This window comes from Prionailurus viverrinus, chromosome E2, assembly GCF_022837055.1.
Source record: "Prionailurus viverrinus isolate Anna chromosome E2, UM_Priviv_1.0, whole genome shotgun sequence".
Taxonomy (NCBI): Eukaryota; Metazoa; Chordata; class Mammalia; order Carnivora; family Felidae; genus Prionailurus; species Prionailurus viverrinus.
This window is the reverse complement of record NC_062575.1, coordinates 31,848,185-31,861,811: the sequence shown is the minus strand read 5'-3', so window position 1 is coordinate 31,861,811 and position 13,627 is coordinate 31,848,185. Positions and strand designations below refer to the sequence as shown.

Here is a 13,627-nt window from a genome sequence, read left to right as displayed (position 1 = left end):
GTAGCCATGTGACCATTCTCCCCTTCTTTTTTGGAAATTTATAATTTCCACTCGTGTCTACACACTGGTAATTCAACAATCTAAATTATTTATATACAACTAAAATATTTGAAATGAACAAATTCCCATTGGAATGTGGGTTGGGTGAGTGTTTGGGAAAATCATTCCATCAAGAGAGGAAAGATCTGACTCCCCCACCCCTCAGATTTTAATGCCTCTAATTTCTGAACACATTCTTTTGCTTCTTTCTCTCAGGAAGGAAAAAGATGTAATAGGTGGTATGAAAACTTTTAAATTTTGTAGCATGCAGCATTCATAAAGGCTATATGCCATACTTTTTCATTCTGTTCTATTTCATCTGGACCCACTAAGTTTATATCATGAGTTGATATTAGGTAATGACCTGTGGTTTGAAAAACACGCATACCATAAATCCTTGAGTTTCCCCAGTATGAAATATGATATACAGGATGCTCCATATATTCCTTTCAGTTGCTATCAGCATAATATATCACATATGAGATCATCTTTATGTTTTGCTATGACTTCTTTGTCTTATAAACATTTAGATATGATATTAGTATATGTGCCGCCTTTTTGTATGTTTTTTTGTCCTTTACCATATGGATTTTGTGAGAGCAAGATCTTTGCCGTTATTTTTGATTTTTAAACAACTTGTGTTAAAAAAATAATTTGAAACTATGACAAACTTACAGAAGAATCACAAGTGAAATACAAAGAAATTCTTTGACTTTGTAAAGAATTGGAGAGTAGATTGTAGACCTAATGTTTCATCATCACCAAAGATAAGGAAGATATTTTTCTGTATAACTACAGTGTAACCATAACAAGTGGGAAATTGATACAGCAAAGCTGTTGGGATGAGGAGGAAAATAGAACAAAATATAATTAAGTGAACTTGACAGAATTTGATGAGTGCCTATATAAGGGAAAAGAGAAAGACTGTATGGCATTAAAAAAAGCACATCAGCTATCCTTTTGTATGTTTGTGTATATGTGTGAATTGAGAAATGACCTACATTAAAAATGTTCAGTTACTTAACACCTCAGTAATTGATGTTCTGTGGGAATATCATTTTAAAATATTGCATTCTAATAGCAGAAGAAATATATGACCATGGACTTCTCTATTACTGTCCACTGTTAAGATTTCTTGTTTAACAATTGGGATTTTGAGTCAAGGAATAGAATCTGTTGAAAAACTTTAATGGGAGAAGTGATATATTTTGGAAATCATCTTAGGTTCTGAGGATAGTGTCAGCGAGTTAAGGATATTGAAAGAAAACAGTGAGAGAATTGACATCATCTTTTCCAACCCTACCCTCTCTGAGGATCCAGTCTCAAATTTTCAGTTACTAGAGCTTTTAAACTTAACCACACACATCTACACATCCTTTCTTGCCTAGACTTCCTATTTCTTTTACCTTCTCATACCTAGCCTTGGTCTAGAAGCCAAGCATTGATCCTTCCTGCTCTTCACCCACCCATATCTGGTTGATCTCTACGTCTTGGAAAGGGCACTGGGAAAAATTAATTTCATTCTAGCTTTATTACTAGTGTCTCTGCAATTTTGAGAAAGTCGCTTCGTTTCTTTGTATTCAGATTAATCTGTGTAAATTATGATATTTGAACCACATATGATACCATATAGTGGTTAGGAGTATGGTTTTCCTAGTGAGTTCTTTGCCTTTTGATCCCTGCTTTATCAGTCAGCAGCCGTGTGATCTGGAGGGAATTATTTCTTCATGCCTCAGTATCCTCAGCTGTAAGTGCATGGCTCACAGGGTTGTTTTGAAGATTAATGGAGTTGCTATATGTGTAATATGAAGAGTAGTGCCTGGAACACAGTAAGGATTAAATAAGTGTTAGCTCTTACCATTACTGTTACCATTATGATTTTTCTTGCTTGCTCTCAGGTCGTTCTTTCTTTTTGCGATACTGCTCTAAGAATGTATCTATCATTTGCTACGCCTCTCCTTTCCATTATCACTATTATCCTACTATTGTTTAGGATTAAGTTAGTTGTTAGGTGAAAGATGCTTAGAGTAGTGCCTTGAACTTAGTAAGCACTCAGTAAGTAATAAGCCCTTACTGTTGGTCATTGTGATTTTTGTGTAGATGACCCCTCAGGGCAGTCAGATCCTCTCCTTGCCTTTCCTGGTTCTGTAAACCTTAATTTCCTCCCCTGCCTTCCAGTTGGTCTTAATTCGTGATCAGTCACATAATATTACTCTGTGTTGAGACCTTTGGTTTAAAAGGGAAAAAAACAAAAATTGTTCTTTGATAGAAATATCAGATAACTTGCCAAGACCGACTGAAGAAAAAAATGGTATTAATGAAAGAAGTAAACTTGAATTTTAAAGCAGTGAAAATTTTGTTTTAGGTACTTAAGGGCATTTCTTATTATTTCAGCCTCAGTTTTTTATAGAAAGAGAAGCTGTATTGCTGAAATTCAGGAAGACTTGTTATTTATTTTTAGCAAGGGACTAAAACCAAAATTTAATCCAAAAAACTCAGCAGTTCATTTAAAATAGAACATGAGGAGTCAAGGTCAGGAATTTCATGTGTTTTTGATGTTAGAAATATTCATTAGTATATTTTTCCAGGTTTAAATACGGAAAAAATTTAAGTGTTGTTATTTGCTCTCTGTGGGCATATAGGCAGCTCTCCGTGTGTTCTTTTCAAAATCTTAAACTTCTCTTTAGAATTTAAATGAAAATAGCCTCATTTGTCTGTTTTAAAAATCACAGTGTTAGCTTTTGTTAGAAGAATCCGAAGAGAACTCACCTAATTTCTTAACGAGAAGTCACTTGTTATGTGTGACCTGCTCTTTAACCCTTGCTGGTCTTTAGCTGTTCTCCTAGTTCCAGTATTTTATGGTGTCCTGGAGAAAAGTATTTTTCTCCAGTAAAAATTGCATTGGATTCTTTTTTTTTTTTTAATATTGATAGCTGCATAAAGCCATTTCACCACAGTTTGAGTTTTCAGATGTTCTTCTAAAATCAGCTTTTACGTATATTTTCTAAAACTTTACTGCAGGAAATGGCAGAGTGAGAGTTAATGTGTTACATGGAGGGAAGAACAGTCCATTGGGGGTTAAATTGCAGAGTCTAATGGAATAATAACTGGTAGCACCATCTGCTGGCCTACTTCCGCAGAAGGAGTCAGTATTTTTAACGACATCTCTAATATTCATGCTGATGCATTTTGATGCTTTGTGCATTCATTTCTTTCTGTGCTTTGTTGGAATCTGGCTATCTGCTTACAGCTATTGAGGAAACCCAGCTTTTTAGGAGGGGTTTATAGCCTTTTTCATATCTAAATAGGATGAACAGTGGATATAAACTTGCCAAGGCAGAAATGTGTTGATAAATCACAATGTGTGTTTGTGGAGGGTTGTGCATCTCTTGGTTGCAGCTTGCTAAATAGGCCATTTAGGAATCTTCTTTCAATGCTTTTTTCTTGAGCACTGCCTGGGGTGGTGAAAAAGCAGAGGGCAAGCCTTTGTCTGACGCCAAAAATGTCTTCAGTGAAGAGGCCAAGAGGAAGGGTAAGTGAAAGCCTGAATGAGTGGGAGGAGGAGGGGTTCTTTGGGCTAAAAGGCTAATGGGATTGAATAACCTTCCTTATTACTGGCTGCTGCTGCGGGAGTCGTACTGCATCGCCATCTTGAGCTTGTTGCTGTTTTCTCGAGTCTTGGTTATTTGTTATAGCCTGTAGGCCTTAAGGTGGCATTTTAGTGAGCGTTCTAAACCCTCCTTCCTTTCCCAGTGCTGCAGCACTGCTATGAAACCTTTGATGAGGCAGGTATAGAAAAGATATCCAGTGAAGCACACTGGAATCAGCATGAAAATGTGTTTGGAAATTCCTGGTGGTTTTTTCCTTTGCTATAGTCAGAGGCATGTTTACGGGTAAGAACATAACAAAACTGTGATCTAAGTATATGTGGATGAATGCGTGTTTGAAGAGGATATTCTTTTTTAAATGCTGTTGATCTGCTTCCTGTGATATTGCTAAAATATTAATAATTTTAACGTAAAACTGTAAAACTTGTTTTTTTTTTCCAGAATTGCTTGAGCAAAATAATTATGATATAGAGAGAGGAAAAAAAAATCCACATTTAACTCTTTCACGGAAAAACTAAAACTTTCTCTAATTTTAAGTATGGGAATGTCTGTTTACTAACTAGCTATGTTGCTGCGTAGATTGCACATTAAAAAATGATTTAAATGATTTTGGGTTCTAGTTCTAATTTCTTGTAAAGCAGAGAAGCTTTGTATTTCTAAAAATAATTATAAACTATAAGGAGTATTCTAAATCAAAACTGCTATTTTAAATTTATCAATAAATTCCACAGTTCTGGAGTGAAAAGGAAAGAAAAGACTTATTTCAAATGTACAGAATATTTACAGGACAAAATTTGAATCAGCTAACTAATCAAGAATGCTGTGAAAATATCAGTGAATCTACGTTATCTTTCTTTAACCGTTTTTAAAAGCAGTAGTTGAGCTTTTTTATATACCAACACTAATTTCTAGATCAGCAAAATGTTACAATTTTACATTTGTTTGTAGCACTCACATGTTGGCTCACGTATTTTACTTCGTTGAGCATAACTTTAAATGTTCAAATATTTATGTTAATCGTTTAGCTGTACTTTGGCATGTTGTGTAAAAAGTATTCTGATTTCTCTAGCCTCCATCTTCCAAGAAGAGTGACGGTTCTGGGACATACACTAAGTTGCAGAATACCCAGGTGAGGATCATGTCTGAGAAGAAACAGAGAAAAAAGGTGGAATCAGAAAGCAAGCAAGAAAAGGCTAATCGGATAATATCAGAGGCCATAGCAAAAGCAAAGGAGCGTGGGGAACGCAATATTCCACGAGTAATGAGTCCTGAGAACTTTCCTAGTGCTTCAGTTGAAGGAAAAGAGGAAAAGAAAGGTAGACGGATGAAATCCAAGCCAAAGGACAAAGAGAGCAAAAAAACAAAAACTTGTTCAAAGTTGAAAGAGAAGACAAAAATTGGGTAAGTTGGTTTCGAAATCAATGTAATTCCTTTGAATTTTTTTGTCAAAGTGCAGTCTGTCTCATCTTTTACTTTTGATTTGCGTGTGATGTATTTTACTCCTACTTTGAAGTTTTAAGTTGTTAGATACTATGTGTGCCTTATTTCCTTTTTGAATGAATTGAGTAATTAAGACTTACTGCGTTTTAATCTTCTCTGAACATAGCTTTCTGTACATTAATATTAGTAAAAGAAATTTAAAATAGGAGAACATTGCATACATAGAACAGAAAAAGGAAAACAAAACCAAACCCATTGCTGTGCCAGTTCCAAATTCACTTCCTTGGTAGGAAGTGCACTGAAATATTTTTATCAGGTTTCTTTACCTCTTAGTTGTACTTCATTGGGCACCTTATAGATTGGAAACGTGAAACACAGTATTTTCTCAAAAACCCACAACTTTGGACTAAATGGAATAGCAGGAAAACCAAGACCACGTAAATCAACGATGAGCAGTGTTCAGCTCTCCCTGGTTTACTCCCTCACTTTCTCTCTGATTTACTTTATGTAATAAAGAGGCCAGGTGAGGATTAATGCTCCAAGAGAATTATAAGGACAAGGAATTGCTCTAGGAGGGTACATTAATGCTCAGTGTTTTTATCTGATGACTTATCTAATACATTTTCAAAAATAAAATGTAATAAATGTTAATATGTGTATTATATGCAAGTTTTTGCATGCAAGGGTAAAAATAACCCAGGGCCAACAGTTTAGAGTTATTTTTGCAGAAATATTTGGTCATTTTTGAAGGCTTTATGTGAAATTTTAGATAAGGTGTTCAACCTGTTTTCTTTTTTTCCACACAAAAGAGTACACGGTAAAGAATTTGTTTATTATGAAAATCTTCATTTGCGTAAGAAATTACTGATACACTGTATAGATACCGAGAACTGACAAAAATTTGTAAGACATTGATTCTCAGCATTTTAAATGCAGTCACCAAACTGAATTATATTGTTATGGCTTGATGCCTTTCCATCCCAACCATTAAATAACATGGGCTCTCTTGCCGTAATAGAGCAGTGATTAATATTTGTGATTTTGCATTTTATTTGCAGACAGCTAAAATGAAATTTGAAAGTTAAATTTCTACTCCTTTTATATTTAATGGTTTGGGCATGAAAGTATCTGATTTTTCCAATATTCTCTCTAGTTTTAAATAGGAAACCCTGTATTTAATCGTTCAATGCATTAAGAGTTAGTATAATTAAAGTTTTTCAGTTTTAACTTACACAGATACATAGGCAAAGAGGTGTACTATTTGGAAAGGCATTCAAAAAATAATGCACAAACCAAGAGAAACTGGTAAAGAAACTTCAAAAGTTACAGTAACTTTAAATTTAGGAGGGAATAATATCTTTTAGAGGCAAAAGATACAAGAAGTAAATCTGGTTCAAGAAAAGCAATGTACATAAGGGGACATTAGGAAATAATTATAATAGAGAAACATGGATTTTTGGAAAATGTAATGTGGTAGGGAGTAGTAACATATCACAGTACAATGCTTGACTTATCCTGGGGTATTTATATTTTTGTTAGAAATAGATTATTAAATGATTTTAATACTGCACAACATTGATCAATTTAGTAATTGTTTTTAGAGATAGCATCCTTGAGAAAATAGGTGAGAATTGTTCTGAAAAGATAACTACGTGGCAAGACACTGAGGAGTTACTAGAGAAAAACTTGTTGAGAATATAAGAACATCCTTTTGATAGAGGAATTTATAAGTTGCAGCCAAGTAAGTGAAATGGAAGCTTACCTGTTCTAGTCAGCTGAAATATTTTCACTACTGTGCTTTCCAGTAAGCTGCTATTTAAATTTTGAATTTGCCAAGTTTTTAATTTCTGTGTGAAGTCATCATTTAAGTAGTTTAGTTGCATAATTTTAATTAACAGTATTTCATGATATATTAAACATTTGCTTGAAAAAGTTTTATTTTTCTATTAGTTTGAGAAAATTAGCTGTTGCTAATATCAAATGATAGATATCAGATGAAGTTGCAGGGAATGTGTGCTGGAGCTTAACCACCAGCAGTGTGAAATAGAAACTTTAAGAGTAACTAAATTTGTAAACAGTAAGTTATGGTTGATATATAATCAGAATTGGTGTTTATTCAACCCATGCGTGTCATTGTTTTGCTTCTGCTTGCTTGCTAGTGTGCTTGAAACCTTTTTATTATTTCTGCTACTTTTGTAGATGAATTTTTTAATACAAGGAAAAAAGTATCCTTTTCAGAGCACTTTTGTAGAGTCTCATTTAATCTTCACACCTCTGTGAGTTAGGCTGGTGCACAGTGGGCAAATTTGATTAAGTTCTTTGACTTTGGAGCCAGGAACATTTGTACACATTCCTGTTTTGTCACCTATAAGCAGTGTGACCCTGGACAGATACTGAACTTTTCAAGCTTTAGTTTCCTCTTGTGTGAAAAGGGGATAATGATAGTATTTGCCTCATTGTGTTATTTTGAGAATGAAATAATTTAATAACATTTAAAGCGTATGGAGCAGTACCTGGAATTTAATAGATGTTAGCCATTATTGTTTTCTGAAAGCATAAATAGCACGTAGCTATTTGGGGAGAAGGCTGTGGCCATGAGCCACGCCCCTTCTTTCAAGCCTAAACTTTCACTCACCTGCCTAGATTCTCTATTAAGGCTCTGAGACCAGTTAAATGAGACCAGTTAAAAAATCGAGCAGAGAGTGCTCAATTTAGTAGCACATATACTTAAAAAAAAATCAAATGACAAACAAAAGCAGTTGCTAATTTTTAAGAGGGGTAATAGGTTACTAATGGCTGTTTTCATATGAGCATGCTTCTTCTGCTTATCAAGTAGTTAGAGTAGCATTTAGGAGGGGTAAATTTTGTTTGAAATATGCCTGGAGTTTGAAAGGGTTGCCCACAGTATTATGTGGAGGAGTGTGAGTTGAAATGGAAATGGCAGGTGTGAAATAAAGAGTGAGGTAGGGCAGGAAACAACCTTTTTCTATTTTAATGTTGTTCATGATCTTGGCAGTCAGGTTCTAACAAGCTCCCTTTCATGTAGAATATCAGATTTTTTTAAGTAATAGTAGGCGCGTAATAGATGCTCCATGAATGGAATAGAATGAATTTTGTCGAATGGGTAAATGAGTGAAAGGTTAAGTATCAAATGGCACCAAATGGATGAATTTGATTTGTTAAATCAAAAACAGAAATGGCAAACTAATCCTTCATTGAAACCACAGGAATATAACTAATGGCTTAGTAACAGTAGAAAGTTAAATTATAAAATAAATTCATTCTAAGACTTCAAGTAGAATTTTCCTACGGCTCTATTTGTGATTTGAGATTGTGTGGTAGAATATTACATGATTTGGGGCTCCTGGGTGGATCAGTCAGTTGAGCATCTGACTCTTGATTTCGGCTCAGGTCATGATCTCAGGGTCACGGGATCAAGCCCCATGACAGGCTCTGCCCTGAGCATGGAGCCTGCTTAGGATATTCATATTCTCTCTCTCTCTCTCTCTCTCTCTCTCTCTCTCTCTCTCTCTCTCTCTCTCTCTTTTTGTTCTGCTCCCCTACTGTGCTTGCTTGCTCTCTCTCTCTCTCTGAAATAACTTTTTAAAAAATTTAAAAGGAATATCACATGATTTGATTGAAGCATTTTTAAATTTGTGGTTTGTAGTTTTGACATTTAAATTATGGTTATGTGTTGCCAATTAGGATAGTTCTTTATATTACAGATTACAGATTATTGGACTGATATAGGTAGAATGATTTTGGTACTTAACAATGTTTTGTGGCCCCATAATTTTAATCAGTAGTAGTCCTTCATGATTAAACTTTCTGTCTTCTTTTTTGTGCCATCCATAGTTATTCTTTCTGTATGCTAGATGTTAGGTGCTAGAAGTAGCCTTTCTCTTTAGTTAAAGCAGAAAACATCTAAATATTCAAGTAGAAATTAAGGATGTCATGTTATAAAGGAAAATGAACATAATTAAATTTTGAAATTATATTGTGCCCTTTTTTGCTATGGTTTGAAATTCCAAGAAGGAAGAGGGAAAATAACATTTATTAATTACCTAATATCGTATATATATACACATATATTTATGTATGTGTTTTTTAAACAAAACTAAATGTAAGTTTGTCCATATGCATGTCTATAGAGATATATTTATATCTAAATAACAAAATATATAGAGGAAAAAATGAACAAACAAAATCCGAGGGAAAAATACAATGAATCATCAGAAATTGAGAATTATCACTTTATAGTCCATGTTATTAATAAAGTGACAAGACCCTGATTGAATTTATTCAAAATAGTAACAATTTGATATGTTTGGATAAAATATAAATGTATTAATTATTTCTAGGCATATGAAACTTTGAAAAATGTATGGTGTACATTTATTATGTATTTTTAATTATTAATCATATACCATTAGTAGTCTATAGAAATTCTATAGTTTTTAAATGCCAGGCAGGTAAAATGTTTTGTTGATTTCACTCTTTAGATCTAAACTTAAACTCAGTGAAAATCTGAAACACATTCATCTGCAGAAAGAATTGATACAGTATACATTATTTGTTATCATGAATTTAATGAAGATTTACAGTTCCATTTTTAAGAAGTATACCTTCATGTAAAATGTAAGACCTTACTAAGGTCTGTTATTACCAAACAATGTGTTGTATGTATTTCATTGAATCTAAGATGTCATTGATTAATAAGACACACCAATAATTTATGTGTAAGAAAGAAAAAAAATATTGCAAGTTAAAACTATGGCATATATTTGATTATTAAATGAATCGATTTCAATAGATGTTAATATGTGGGAATGTATTAGATGTGGGAATCAATAGATGTTAATATGTATCTTAGAACAACTAAAGTAAAGCTTTTGATTTAATGCTCCTACTCTGTCAATGTTTTTTAGCATAAACACCATTTTCTTTTTTTTTAAGTTTATTTATTTTGAGAGGCAGAGTGAGTGAGTTCATGTGAGTGGGGGAGGGGAGGAGAGAGAGAGAGTCAGAGAGAGAGAGAGAGAGAGAGAGAGAGAGAGAGAGAGAGAGAATTCCAAACAGGCTCCATGCTGTCAGTGCAGAGCTGGACATGGGGGGCTTCATCTCATGAACCATGAGCTCATGACATGAGCCAAAATCATGAGTCCGATGCTTAACCAACTGAGCCACCCAGGCGCCTTTTCTTTCTTAAAAGCAAAGTATTTTTTAAGAGTAAGAAACTATGCTGGTACATATGTGGACTATGATTAATATTTAGCTAATACTTATATCCTAAGTATATGAAACAATTCAGTGAATTCAATTAAAAAAAAAGAATCCTTTCTGTCCTTAAACACGAAGTCTTTTATAGTCCCAAGTTACCAAGAGCATACAATACAATGTTACTTTCACAAATTAAAGGATTAACTAAAATAAAGAATCCTTTTAAAACTTATTTTTCCCAAAGGAGTTTAAGCTGGAGTCTTGCGTTGACCCTGAATTGGAGAAATTTCACCAGATTAAAAGTGTTTCTTAAAAAAAAAGTTTATATTTTATGACTTTAAAAATAGCCACACTGCCTTTCAACATTGTAATGTGAAATAGTATTTTTGCTTCTTTCCTTCACTTATGATGAATTGGATGCATTAATTACAACAAATGGACTAATTGGGGAAGATTCATTGTTTGTCCAATTATTGCAAAGAGAGAATCAGCAGGGGGCAATTACAGATTGACACTGTGTAGAATGCAACTTGTTACCAGCCTCTACTAATAAACATGTGGGCAGGATTCAGATGAGTGCATAAATTACATCTGAAAATCAAATATAGATGTCAAGTATAAACACTGAGGTTTTGTAGTGCCTATACTTATCAAATGAATTAACATTTCAAATTTATACTTAGTTTGAAATTGCCCTTTGCTGTCTGAAACAAGCAATGTTTTGATATTTAGTTCTTTCACTTGCCTGAATATCTGTTGCTGCAATTTGCTAACATTGATAACAGATTCCTTTAATGAAAAATTTAAAAAAAAAGCTTGTGAAAAGCCTTTATTATTAATATATTCTGTATTTGGCACTTTACTTTGGTGATATTTCTAAGAATAGCAAACTGTCAGTTTATTTGAAGAATGTGTCTATAATGAAATTTTAGTTTCATTTATAATGAAATCTTATTTTAGAATTCACACAGTAGACTCTGATCCATGATTGGGTATTTTACTTGTCTGATTTTATTTTTTCTACTTTTGGATCATCTGATTTCCCTCACATAATATTTATGGGAATCATTTGTTATTATACATGCAGTAGAGATTTCTGGTTGTTTGAAACTTAGATAAATTTTAACCATAATTACAAAATGACAGTAATAGTTTCATATTTCTCTGTATCCATTAAACTATGTATGTATATTTATTGATATTAAGTATCTATTGACTGGTTGAAGTGTAATGTCATTTTATTTTAAAATCAGTAAGATGTGTTCTTAAAAAGTAGACCAGGAATAAAGAGACCTTTATTGTCTTTTACTAAACTTATGACTTGGGCAGTTTATTTCACCTTCTGGTGCTGAAGTTTCCCTATTAGTATCATAGACCAGTACCTTATCTATGTCAGAATTTTTCTCAGGATCAACTGAGATATTGTAGGCAAAAGCATTTTGGTATTTTAAGTGCTCTATGAATATAAAATAGTTTTATTATCCTGAATACTTGTTCGTAGAGTTTTCAATGACAATAACAATGACAATAACTCTGAACCAGTGGTTCCCAAACCTAGTGGAACATCAGAATGTCTTCAGGAATTTTTTAGAAGTCCGATTGGAGTCCCACTTTACTAGATCAGAATCATAGGGTTGGGACCAACAAATCAGTCATTTTTTTTTTTTTAACTTTTTATTTTGAACTAATCTCAGACTTGCAGAAATAGGTCAGAGTTCCTTTAGACTCTTCACCCAGCTTCCTCAAAGGTTAACATCTTATAAAACCAAAGCACTGTTGTCAAAGAGAACACACACACACACACACACACACACACACACACACACACACTGACACGATTCTATTAACTTAGAGACCTCATGTAAATTTTGTCAGTTGTTCCATTTTTTTAGCCAGGAATCTACATTTCACTGCGTTGTCACCCCCCCTTACACCACCTCCAATTCAGGACAGTCCTCAGCCTTTGTCTTTTATGGTGTTTTTGGTTGTAAAGCTTACTAGCCAGTGATTTTGTAGAATGTCTCTCCGTTTGGGTTTGTCTGAGGTTTTCTGATTAGGAGTCTTTATTTTTAACAGACAGCCTTCCAATGAAGGCTGCCTCACACATTTAGGAATTACTCATCAATACCAACCTAATTTTTGTTCCCCTTTGTAGTATCACCTATATAACTGTTTTAGAACTTTATAATAAACCAATATGTCTTCACTGTTTCCAAGAATCAGTGTTCTGTGTAAGTAACCCTAGTTTTTAAATCTTAAAATATATCTATATTTTACTCAGAAATATGTCAGTCAGGCATGACTTAATGTTTTAGAATCAATTTGTCTCCTACCATGGAAATGTACCGTTTTTGAACAGAAAGGTCATGTGTAGATATTTAGAACTTTGAATGGTTTATGTGGAAAACTACTATATTTGAAATATCTCTTACAAAGTTAGGATTTAAAAAAGAGTTTTGCCTGGATTAAGAATGGTTAATGAGTTCGTGGAAAAAGATACCTGTACCAGGCCTATAGAACAACATTGGAAGAAAATACAGAATATACAGAAAATAAAATTTAAAAGGCACTGTTTTGTTTTGAAGAATATGTTTCAAGTAGGGGCACCTGAGTGGCTCAGTTGGTTAAGTGTGCAACTTCAGCTCAGGTTATGATCTCACGATTCGGGGTTCGAGCCCTATGTCATGCTCTGTGCTGAGAGCTCGGAGCCTGGAGCCTGCTTTGGATTCTGTGTCTCCCTCTCTCTCTGCCCCTCCCCCACTCACAGTCCCTCTCTGTCTCTCAAAAATGAATAGATGTTAAAAAAAATTTTTTTAAAGAACATTTTTCAAATAATATAATGAAGGCTTATCTAAGTTATTACGGAAAATATTTTTATCTGACTTACCCTTCTCAGCCAAAAAGGGTGGATGTCTAAAGTTGATCTGGTGACAGTTATTAGTATTTCTTTTCTAGAGATTTAGGCAATACTTATCTTTAAACTAATGTTTAAGTAGCCTGGTACACTGTCCCGAGAGAGATTTCATTCATTACGTTACACCTCCACAAAGGAACAGTGTAACCTCTTCATAGTCATTCATAAATACAAAATATTTAAGTATCTCTGCTTTTGATTTCATTGAATTTTTTACTTTTGGGATTTGGGTTTTTAAGCAACCTTATAGATTTGAGTTGTTAAGCAACCTGTATCAGAAGATGCATTTCACATAATTCGGTTAGCTTACCCAACATTGAGAAAATACCTTTTTATGCAATATATTGAAGGGTATTAACAGGCCTTAATTTGCATTTCATAGGAAATTGTTATTTAAGTAGCTAAA

At 33.7% G+C, this 13,627-nt stretch overlaps 1 protein-coding gene across 20 annotated transcripts in view; it reads left to right on the top strand.

The window, feature by feature from the left end:
- Positions 1-13,627, top strand: part of CHD9 (chromodomain helicase DNA binding protein 9) — a 235,826-nt gene that overhangs the window by 121,893 nt on the left and 100,306 nt on the right. For 16 of the 20 annotated variants that reach the window (XM_047834132.1, XM_047834147.1, XM_047834146.1 and 13 more), the window contains one exon: positions 4,717-5,048. In XM_047834132.1, the coding sequence (XP_047690088.1) occupies positions 4,717-5,048 (332 nt within the window). Of the gene's footprint in view, positions 1-3,182; positions 3,572-3,690; positions 3,933-4,716; positions 5,049-13,627 lie in introns of those variants that run through there. The other 4 variants (XM_047834151.1, XM_047834150.1, XM_047834148.1 and 1 more) reach the window with 2 other exon arrangements.